The sequence below is a fragment of the Rattus rattus genome, chromosome 1 (genome assembly GCF_011064425.1).
Source record: "Rattus rattus isolate New Zealand chromosome 1, Rrattus_CSIRO_v1, whole genome shotgun sequence".
Lineage (NCBI taxonomy): Eukaryota > Metazoa > Chordata > Mammalia > Rodentia > Muridae > Rattus > Rattus rattus.
Genome location: NC_046154.1, coordinates 157,567,970 through 157,580,001, shown reverse-complemented (window position 1 = coordinate 157,580,001; position 12,032 = coordinate 157,567,970). Strand labels below are relative to the sequence as shown.

General features: G+C 41.3%; 1 protein-coding gene across 1 annotated transcript; it reads left to right on the top strand.

Moving 5' to 3' along the window:
- The first annotated feature begins 6,829 nt into the window (after window positions 1-6,829).
- On the top strand, window positions 6,830-11,677 carry LOC116907739 (zinc finger protein 14-like). The gene is made up of 2 exons (XM_032910911.1): window positions 6,830-6,915; window positions 9,371-11,677. The coding sequence occupies exons 1-2, from the start codon at window positions 6,830-6,832 to the stop codon at window positions 10,956-10,958; spliced, it is 1,674 nt and encodes a 557-aa protein (XP_032766802.1). The 3' UTR covers window positions 10,959-11,677.
- The last annotated feature ends 355 nt before the right edge of the window (window positions 11,678-12,032 follow it).

The following is a 12,032-nucleotide window of genomic DNA, read 5'->3' as shown; positions in this document are numbered from 1 at the left end:
ATTGGATAGGGGGTGACTTGTTCCCGACCCTAACTTGAGTGGAATTGCTTTGAGTTTCTTTTCATTTAATTTTCTGTTGGGTATAGGCTTGCTGTAAAATGCCTTTATTATGTTTTAGTATGGCCCTTTTATCCTAATCATTACTGAACTTTTACCATGAAGGGGTGTTGGATTTTGCTAACGGGATTGTCTGCATCTAATGAGATGACCCTGTTATTTTTCTACCTTCATTTTGTTCAAATGGTTGGATACATTTATTTTGTACATTGAACTATCCCTGCATCTCTGAGATGAAGCCTACTTGATATGATGGACGATCTTTGTGATGTGGTCTTGGATTCAGTTTGCAAGTATTTTATTAAGTATTTTTGCATTTACGTTCATAAGTGAAACTAGTCTGTAATTTCTTTCTTTGTTGAGTCTTTGTGTGGTGTGGAAAATGAATTGGCCAATGGTCCTTCTGTGTTAGAGTTATTTTATGAGGGGATTACACCCCACTCTACCCCATATAGCTCCCAAATAAAAGACAGAGAAATTTGGTGTATTATTTACGAGCTATTGGCACTGTACTGGGCAGGTTCTGAGCTATTCTAATGTACATCCCAGCCATGAGCCCCATAATACTTGTTCTTTTGCTCTGCTCTATGTGTGTCCTCAGGGCACATTTCTCTTGTCGTTGCCCATCCCCCCATCCTCCTCCTCCACCACCACCCCCCCCCCCCTGGTCCATCCTGTTGAATGGTGACCTCTTGATCCTGGTCCATCCCATCTAATGGTGACTTCCTTCTACCTCTCTCTTCTTCCTTCTTCTCCTTTGTGGCCTCTACTGAGGCCCCTCACTTGATCCTAAATTCTGCCTTCCTATCCTCTTTGCCCAGTCATAGGGTCCAGCCAAGGATCCCATCAAGGATCCTTGAGGAACGTTTTTTACAATACATTGGTTAATACAATGCCCCAAGACAGGTTCAGTTTGGACATGGGTAAGGAACTCAGCCTCTGAATACACACACAAGACTAACCCCAACATTTCTGTTTCCATTTTGTGGAATAGTTTTGGAGTATTGGCATTAACTCTTCTTTGAAAGTCAAGTAGAATTCTATACAAAAACTATTTGGCCCAGGGCCTCTTTTGGTTGCAAGACTTTTAATGACTACGTCTATTTCATTAGGACTTATACGTCTATTTAAATTGTTTGTCTGGTCTTGGTTTAACTTTGGTGAGTGCTACCTATTAAAAAATTACCCGGGCTGGTGAGATGGCTCAGCGGTTAAGAGCACCCGACTACTCTTCCAGAGGTCCTGAGTTCAATTCCCAGCAACCACATGGTGGCTCACAACCATCTGTAAAGAGATCCGATGCCCTCTTCTGGTGTATCTGAAGACAGCTACAGTGTACTTATATATAATAAATGAATAAAAAAAATTACCCATTTCTTTTAGATTTTACAATTTTGTGGAGTACAGGTTTTTAAAGTATGCTCTTATAAGTCTGGATTTCCTTGGTGTCTGTTGGTATGTACCCCTTGTCATTTCTTATTTCCCTGATTTATATATTCTATCTCTGCCTGTTAATAAGTCTGCCTATGGGTTTGTCTATCTTGCTGATTTTCTCAAAGAACCAACTCTTTGTTTCATTAAATCATTATTGTTCTTTTTGTTTCTATTTTATTGATCATAGCCCTGAGTTGATTATTTCTTGCCTTCTACTCTTGGTGTGATTAATTCTTTTTGTTCTAGAGATTTCATGTGGGCTGGTAAGTTGGTAGTAGGAGATCTCTCCAGTTATTATGTTTAAATGTGGGCACTCAGTGCTATGAACTTGCCTCTTATAAGTGTTTTCATTGTGTCCCATAAGTTTGGGTATACTGTTCTTTCATTTTCATTGAATTCTAGAAAATCTTTCATTTCTTTTTTTTTTTTTTTTTTTTTTTTTTCCGGAGTTGGGGACCAAACCCAGGGCCTTGCCTTCCCTAGGCAAGCGCTCTACCACTGAGCCAACCCCAACCCATTTTAATTTCTTTTCTTAATTTTTGTCTTGACCCATTTTCTGTTCGAGTTGTTCAATTCCCATGAGTTGTAGTTTCCATGAGTCTGTTGTTGTTGATATCCATCTTTAATCCATGGTGGTCTGAAGAGTGCAGAAAGTTGTCTCAGGTTTCTTGTATCTGTAGAGACTTGCTTTGTGTCCAAGTATTTAGTTTTGGAAAAAGTTGTATGAGGTGCAGAGAAGATTCATTCTTCTGTGTTTAGATGAAAAGTTCTGTAAATATCTGTTAGGTCCATTTGGTTTATAAAGTCTGTTAGATCCAGTATTTATTTTTCTATTTACTCTTTGCCTGGATGACTTGTCTGTTGGTGAGAGTGGGAGTTGAAGTCTTCCATTATCAGTGTGTAAAGGTCAATATGTGTGTTAAGCTGAACTAGTATTTCTTTTATAAACTTTGGTATCCTTGTGTTTAGTACATAGATTTTAAGAATCAAAATGTCATCTTCGTGGATTTTTCCTTCGAGGACTTTGAATTGTCCTTCTCTATCTCTTCAGATTACTTTAGGTTTGAAGTCTATTTTGTTAGAAATTAAAATGGCTACACCATACATACCAGCAGATGGTGGATCCTGCTTTTGCATTCATTTTGTTAGTCTGTCTCTTTTTATTGGGGGATCGAAATGATTGCTATTTAGAGATATCGATGACCAATTATTGTTGATGCTTGTTATTTTGGTTGTGGTAGTAAGAAGGAGAGACAGTGTGTGTTTCCCTTCTTTTGATTTTGCTGGTCTGAAATTAATTATTCCCTGTGTTTTCATAGGTAAATTAATCTTTGTAAGTTGGAGTTTTCCTTCTATCCAGGCTCTTTTGGCTTTTGGAATCTCCACCGAGAAGTCAGGTATAATTCTAATAGGTCTACCTTTATATTATAATTGGTCATTTTCCCTTGCAGCTTTCAATATTCTTGTTGTTGTTGTTGTTGTTGTTGTTGTTGTTGTTGTTGTTCTCTACGTTTAGTGTTTTGATTATTATGTGGTGAGGGGACTTTGCTTTCTGGTCTAATCTATTTGGTGTTCTCTATGTCTATAGGCATGTCCTTCTTTATATTAGGAAAATTTTTCTTTGATGATTTTGTTGAAAATATTTTCTGGGTCTGTGAGGTGAGATCCTTTTTCTTCCTCTATCTTTATTATTCTTAGGTTGGAACTTTTCAAAGTATCCCAGGTTTCCTGGATGTTTTGTGTCAGGTCTTTTTTAGATTTAATATTTTCTTTGACCAAGGTATTCATTTCGTCTATTGTATCTTTAATACCTGGCATTCTCTTGTATTCTGTTGATGATGTTTGCCTCTATAGTTCCTGTTTGAATTCCTTAATTTTTATTTCTAGAATTCCGTCTGTGTTTTCTTTATTGCTTTTATTTTCACTTCCAGGTCTTGAACAGTTTTATTTATTAATTTCCACTGTTTCTGTATGTTTTCTTGGCCATCTTTAGAGAATTTATTTTCATCTTAAGAACATCTATCATCGGGGTTGGGGATTTAGCTCAGTGGTAGAGTGCTTACCTAGGAAGCGCAAGGCCCTGGGTTCAGTCACCAGCTCCAAAAAAGAAAAAAAAAAAAAAAAAAGAACATCTATCATCTTCATATAGTTAGTTTTATGGTCTTTTCCTTGTGCTCTAGCTATGTTGGATTAAATGTTCATAAATAAAAAATAAATAAATAAATAAAAAATCATAAATATCCTATGATTAGGATAGTTGGATTTTAGTGGAGATATATTACCCACACTGTTATTGATTGTGCTTTTATGATAAAGTGTAAGCATCTGATTTGGGATGAATTATACATCTAAGTGCTCATTTCTGGATTTCTCTTGGTTGGATGGGTGTTTTTCTCTTAGTTTCTGGTTCCAGATTTTCAGAGTCTGGGGCGTGTGTGTGTGTGTGTGTGTGTGTGTGTGTGTGTGTGTGTGTGTGTGTGTGTGTTGCCTGGTAGGAAGTTTTCTTTGGGCCTGATAGTTGTGGCCACTGTGGATTCCAGGTAAAATGTGTTTCTGGGTATTGGTAACTGATACTTAGGTGAAGATAAGCTAGGGCGTTAAAGGTGTTTACAGGAAGGAGGAGAGCAGAGTATTCAAACAGGATCTTGTTTAACCTCCTTAGAATGAGGGGGACAGTGAAGAAAAGTCACCCCAGAGGCTCTGCCTTAGCAGAGGGAGACTTGAGGGTTAGATCTAGAGGAACTGAAGAAGAGGGGAAGATCCTGTTTGCTTTCCAAACAGGAGTGTTCTTTGGGTTAGCAGAGAATGTCTGCTGGAGTTGGGGTTGGAATAAAGCAGCAAGCGGGAAGTTAGGAGAGGAATGGCTATGGGAACCCCAGGGTATTTGTCAGAAGGGAAGGAAGGCTGCAGCAAGCGTTCTATTGCAGAGATAGGGATGAGACCAGGGAATTGGATCTGGAGTTGAGGACAGAGTAGTGAAGAATTCAGTTAGGTTGCCTGTTTTCCTGGCCTGCTCAGCTGACATGTTCGCAGGCAAGGTCTGCTGGTGTTGGCAGCTAGGATAATGAGATGAGTTTTGGAAAGAATGGCCGGGGAGAAGGTATTTGTGGTCTGCTGGGATGAGGTCTGGGAGGGAAGGTTTTCTGCTGCAGGTCTGGGTGTGAGACTCGGGATTAGGTTGGAAGGGCAAGAGATGTGTGGGTCAGCCCACCTCCTACTTGTTGCCCTGGGAGGAATGGCCTGCAGTGATCTTTTTTGATATTAAAATTAGAAATTTTTTGAAGATTTCCAAGCTTGGATAAATATGAAAAAGGCTGACAGTTGGGTGAAGAGCTTCATGGAAGTAGAATGAATTCTGTTGCTGTTCCTTGTTTCTCTGTACGCTGACTTAAACAGAGGATTGGGAGTGTGGATTTTCAAGATTACAGCCTTTGGGAACTCCTTCCTTTAGCCTTTAGATAGGTGGTTTTTGTAGATTGTTTAATTTCTGACCATTGGAAATGCTTCAGAAAGTTGATATGAAAGAAAAACAAGTGTACTTTCTACCTACTGGAGCAAACTTTTCTTTTTTACTTCAATACGCTGTGCGTTTATAAGTTCTGTGACTCTAGAGAACTGTGACTAATATAAGCGGTGAATACACTAGGACTAAAAAGGACAAGACAAGGATGTAAAAGCCAAGAGAGGAGTCTGGAGTGTCAAGGTTCAGGTTTATCCTGAGCTGCCCAGGGATTTCCAGGCCAGCCTGCTGGTACACAAGCGATAGTGCAAGCCTTTCATGCCAGAACACACATGGCAGAAGAGGGTCGAGTTAGGAGTCCAAGGCTAGCCTCGGTAACATGGCAAGTTTCGGGGCCACGCAGAGAGACCCTGTCACCCAAACAAAACGAAAGTTTTGAAAGTTGTTGAAAGGGTTTATTCAGCTTACACTTCCACATTGTAGTTCATCAGCAAAGGAAGTCAGGACAGGAAACTCACATAGGGAAAGAACCTGCAGGCAGGAGTGAATGCAGAGGCCATGGAGGAATGCCATTTGCTGGTTTGAGCTACACGACTTACTCATCTTGCTTTCTCCTAGAACCCAGGACCACTAGCCCAGAAATGGCACCACCCACAATAGACTGGGTCTTTCTCATTGATCACTAATTAAGAAAATGCCTAATACCTAACTCTTGTAGAGGCATTTTTTTTTCATTTGAGAATTCTTCCTTTCTGATGACTCTAGCTTGTGTTAGGTTGACATAATACCAACCAGTACAATTTCTCGTCCATGCCTGGTGAACGACATCCTTCTCTCACCTGTGTGGTAGGACATGGAAGCCTCGGTTTACAATTCTCTTTTGCAAAACTGATTTAGTTAGATTAGCCATAGATAGCACAATGAAAAAAGGTGTATAAAATGCTGATTTTTTTTTTTTTTTTTTTTTTTTAAGTAATGAGAGAATTGGTTTACTTTCCTCTATCTAGTTCCCTTTGCCAGGAACTCAAATGGTTGTTGGCATCTGGGCAGGTTATTTCAGTTTAGAGAAGGGTAACTTTATTCAAAGCAAAGGCATAGTGCAAGACAGAAACACAACAGTGAAAGGTGTCAGCAGGTCACATGAGTGTGGGCACTTACGGGTATCAGTTACCTTGGGGAAGTTTGAAAGAAACTGATTCATTGCTAAGAGACACAACATACACAGAGGATCTGTGTTTTGACTGACATGACTACATTTGATACGCCTTGCTAACTGCACAGAACATTCCCCACAGTCATCTGATTTTAAACATATGCAGTCCAGTTATTTTGAAGAAAAAAATTGTAACCCAAGAATACTTGTGGGATGCCAGCATTAGCTTTTATTTATAAGAAAAGCAGATGCACACTCTTAGTTACTATTCTGCTACTGTGAAAAGACTTGATGGCTGGGGTTTACCCTTAGCTCCCTAACTGCTTAGAGGTGGCTTCAGTAGCTTCTGTCCTAGATGTATCCCATCAACCTGGCAGTTAAAACCAACCATCTTCCTGTTTTAGGAGCCAGTGACCTTTGAGGATGTGACTGTGAACTTCACCTCAGGAGAGTGGACTATGTTGGATACCAGTCAGAAGAAGCTCTACAGAAATGTGATGAAGGAAACATTTCTGAACCTGATCTCTGTAGGTAAAGAGCAAAAACAAAAAACCAACACGATGCCATGCCTCCGTTGCACACTCAGTCAGAGTACAACTGTTTCCTGCTTATGTGTGTAGTGGTGTGATTTGAAGTCCTGAAGGAACCATATGCTGAATTAGTGTGTATGTCCATGTCATAAGAGCTAGATTCCAATTTTTTTTTTTATTGTTGAATATGTCATAATGGATTCTTTGGGTTTATTTCTAGAAAATACACTAGAAGAAAGTAGTGAAGATGATGACCACATCGAACTCAGCAGAAATCCAGGGTAATGTATTCAGTAGAAGGCAATTTATAGCCAGGTGGTGGTGGCTCCTACATTTAATTCCAGCACTAAAGAGGCAGAGGCAGGCAGATTTCTGAGTTTGAGGCCAGTTTGGTCTACAGACTGAGTTCCGGGACAGCCAGACCTATACAGAGAAACTCTGTCTCAAAAAAGAAAAACAAACAGACAAAAAGAGAAAGCAATTTACATCAAACATTTAAGAGTGGTAGGCTTAGTTTGAGGCCAGCCTCAAACCTACCAAATATCCAAATATCTCTCCCTGCAAATTGATTCTATACGAATTTCTGCAAACAGCACTGAATTGTGTCAATAGATATTTGAATATCTCATCTGTGTCATCTGTGGATGTCACCAACCTGCGGTGCACACTAAGCCCTGATTAAGCTTTTCCAGTGCGTTATACATGAAGACTTCCCTTCATACCTACAAGTACTTAATATATCTCTACAAATTCTTCTAAGGCTTTGAATATAATCGTCCTGTTGTGTTTGCTGTGACATAAACAACCCTTGTGTGCAGCTCACTTTGGATTATTCCCATTTGTCACAGTCCCACCATAAATGGAAGCCAGGGCAGAAACTCCAGCCTAACAGGAAGGTAGAGCAGAGATGATGAAGAAACGCTTTTCTCTGGTGTGCCGCTCCTCGTCCCTTACTTAGCTACCTGCCTTATGCAACCCAGGTCACCTCTAGTGGCATGCTGCCCACAGTGGGCTGGGGTCCCTCCATCAGTCATTAATATGAAAATGACTCCTCAGATATACCTACAAGTCAGTCTGGCAGAGCCATTTTCCCTATTGATGTTCCTTCCCTCTTAAGTGTGTGTCTTTGTTTTATGAAATGCCACTCTCCATTTGCAATGTGGCACACAAATATATCACTATTAACCCATAGCTTTTCATGTCTTTTTTTGTCCCCAAATACCCATAGTATCACAATATAAAGCATAAGATGACATTAGAAATCCCCTTGTTGTTAAAGAGCTCTGACAATTTAAACGATCAGTCTCTGTAAAATCTCAGTGTCCATTTAAAAGCCCTAAAGGTCTCCACTGTGAGCTCCTGAAAAATCTTAACCAAGTTTGTGCTTCTCCTTTCAAAGAAGAACCAGGGCTGGAGAGATGGCTCAGTGGTTAAGAGCACTGACTGCTCTTCCAGAGGTCCTGAGTTCAAATCCCAGCAACCACATGGTGGCTCACAACCATCTGTAATGAGATCTGATATTCTCTTCTGGTGTGTCTGAAGTACAGCTACAATGTACTCATATATAATAAATAGATTTTCCCCAACTCGACTCGACTCTCCTCTCCTCCTTCTTCTTCTTCTTCTTCCCCCCCCTTGCACCCTTTTGCTTCTTCCATGCCCAAACACATAACGTGACTGATAGTCTCACAGCCGCTCCACTGCACACCTGCTGCAGGCTTTGGCAATCCTCCCCTGGGACTGTCTAATGTGCCAGAGGCTCCCCACATTGTACCTTCACCAATGGCATCTTTTTAGGAACTCCAGCCCTCCCACTTGGGACCACTCATCAGCTTCTTTTTTTTTTTTTTGCGGAGCTGGGGACCGAACCCAGGGCCTTGCGCTTCCTAGGCAAGCGCTCTACCACTGAGCTAAATCCCCAACCCATCATCAGCTTCTTCAAAACCTTTTCTATCCTGGTGTTCCCAACTCAACCTGCAGCTTCAATAATGGCCTCTCCTGGCCTTTTCTGGTGTTAGGCCTTAGTTTAGACCCAGGACTCCTTCAATCCAGCAGCTGTCAGAATGCCAAAATCAGTATTGCCTGGGGGAAAAAAATCTTCTAAATTATCATAATCTCAGCCAGCCTGAGACCTGGACAAGCCAATCTGATTGAGCCATTTTCTCAATTAAGGGTTCATATTCTCAGAGGAGCATCGGTCGTTTGGAGTTGGGAAAACAAACAAACAAACCTAGCCAACACAGGCTGAGTGTTACAAATGTTAAAATGTCACAGTGTTATTCAATTTTGTGTGATTGTTGTTATTGTCCACCAACACCATGCCTTTTGCCTAAATGTTCACTTCTTTTATGTCCTTTAATTATTTATGTGTGTGCTTATGTTTGCTTGTGTGCACCACGTGTGTGAAAAGTATTTGTGGTTGCCAGAAATACTTCAGCTCAAGAGTAACAGGAATTTGTGAACCCTCCACATAGATGCTGGTCATCAAACTATGGTCAGCTTGAAGAGCAAGAAATGTTTGTCACCTCCAAGCCTGTGTTACAGCTCCTTTATAGTTCTTGAAAAAGTAAAGTTAACACCCTACTTCTTTACACATGATAGGGTCTTTACGTGTGGTGTATGTTGTTCCTAACATGGGAGACATTCTGCTGGTGCCCTGGGATAGTATAGTTACAGTAATCCACCCAAGCCAGCCTTAGACTTTTCTCTACAGTAATGCTTTCTCATTTTTTGCAGAAGCCAAGTGGTTGAGAAAGGCCATGAATATGAATGTGGTAATCAGTGTCATGGAAACCGGGAACCTGTTCCAGAGAATATGGTTAATAAAGACACGACTCCTGCAAAAACAGCAAATGACAGCAGATCGCATGTAGGCAACCTAATTGGACATTCGCCCTCACAAGTGTATGTCAGAGACAAAGCTAGAGGGAAAGACTCTCAGTGTCAGGAAACTGTGGCAAAGTCTTGTATACATCAGAAAGATCTGGAAAATAGTCCTGAACCACTTCAGGTACTTCAAACGTCTAGGGAGAAACCTTATAAGTGGCAACAGTATGAGGGAGCAGGTAGCAGTCTTGCTTCCTGTCAGTCTCATGAGAGCACAGGAGGCAGAGAGGAACTCAACTGGACCATGCTAAGGAGATGCACATATGGCCAGAAAGATGATGGACTCCATACAGAATTGAAACCATATGAGCATAAGCACTGTGAAGAAGCCTTCCTCGACTCCAGTAGCCTCATCAACCATGGAAAATGTCATATCGGAGAGAAGACTTACATTTGTAAGCAGTGTGGAAAAACCTTCAAGTATGCAAAGAGTTTTGAGAAACATAAAGTAACTCACGCAGAAATGAAGCCTTATGCATGTAAGCATTGTGGGAAAGCCTTCACCCGCTCCGGTAATCGTAACGTTCATGAGAGCAGCCACTCTGCAGACAAGTCCTATGCATGTAATCATTGTGGGAAAACCTTCACCACTTCCAGTTCTTGTACCATTCATGAAAGAATTCACACTGGAGAGAAGCCGTATGTGTGTAGGTATTGTGGCAAAACCTTTGCCGTTCCGAGCTCTCGTAACACTCATGAACGAACTCACACTGGAGAGAAGCCGTACTCGTGTAAGCACTGTGAAAGAACCTTCTCCAGTGCCAGCTGGCGTAACGCTCATGAGAAGGGTCACACGGGACAGAAGCCTTATGCATGCAAGCACTGTGAAAAAACCTTCTTCAGCTCTGGTTCTTGCAACTCTCATGAAAGAAGTCACTCTGGAGTGAAACCCTTTGCTTGTAAAACATGTGGGAAAACGTTCCTTCTCGCACACCATCTTATCATGCATGAAAGAACTCACACTGGAGAGAAGCCTTATGCTTGTGAGCATTGTGGGAAAGCCTTCACAAGTTGCAGTTGGCGTAACACTCATGAAAGGGCACACAATATGAAGAAGCCCCTTGCATGTAGGCACTGCGGGAAAACTTTTACCGTACCTAGTCTGCGTAACATTCATGAAATAATTCACAAGGTAAAGAAGTCTTATGCCTGTAAGCATTGTGGGAAGTCTTTCAACACTTCCAAGCGCTGTAAAATTCATGAAAACACACACACTAGAGAGAAGGTTTATGCATGTATGCATTGTGAGAAAACCTTCACCAGTTCTTATTATCGTAATATTCATCAAAGAATCCACACCGGAGAGAAGCCTTACTCGTGTAAGCACTGTGGCAAAGCCTTCACCCGCTCCCTTTATCGTAACAGGCACGAAAAAATTCACACCGGAGAGAAGCCTTATGCGTGTGAGCATTGTGCAAAAACCTTCTCTACTTCTTAGTATGCTAACATTCATGAAAGAATTCACTCTGGAAAGAAACCTAGCACATGTCAGCACTGTGGAAAAGCCTTCAGTAGTTCTTTTCGTCTTAATAGGCATGAAAAAACTCACTCTGAAAAGAAGCCGTATGCGTGTAAGCATTGTGGGAAAGCCTTCACCTCAGCCAGTTACCATGACATTCATGAAAGGTGTCACACTGGAGAGAAGCCTTACTACACATGTAAGCATTGTGGGAAAACTTTTGCCACTTCCAGTTGGCGTGACACTCATGAAAGACTTCATACGAGACAGTAGGCTAATGAATGCAAACATGTGGGAAGGCCCTCGCAAGTTCCATGGCCACAGGAATCAGGAAAGGATTCACACTGTCGAGAAACTGTCGATTACCATGTGGGAAACTGTTTCGTTGTTCTCATCATTCAACCAAGTATAACATCTCACATTGGAGAGGAATGTTACCACTGCGGGAAAAACCTTCACGACTTCAAGTGTCTGTGACATTCATGGAACAACTCACACTAGATAGAAGCCTTGTGCATGTAAGCACCGTGCAAAAGCTCTCAGCAGTTGCAGCTGCTGTAAAAGTCATGAAAGAAATTCAGCCTGAAGGCAAGCCTTGAAGGCGTAACTGTGGGGAAAAGCCTTGAGCAGCCATAGTTCCTATTGCACTCATAAAGTAATTTCACAGTGGTGGGGAACTTGATCCTTGGAACAAATGTGGAAAATAATTCAGTGTTTAGAAGCACCGTCCATGCAAGCATGTCTGTGTTTCTTGTCCCTTCAAGAACCTATACTATCTCACAGTGCAAAGAAATGCAGCAGGGAGAACTTGTACCAGTAGTAAATTGTGTGACACTGCATTTGACAACTTGCCCCTGTTGTGAGTTTGAAGGAAGAATGTGTTTGGACCATGAGCTCTGGCAGCTAATAACGGTTCTTGTGCAAAACGTGATCATTTAGGTTACCCTGTCCTGTGCTCTCTCTCTGCTCACGTGAGTTCTTGGCTGTTCTGCCACCATAGTTTGCTCCATCATTACAGCCTCTAACCCTCTGTCACTGTCAGCCCAATATAAT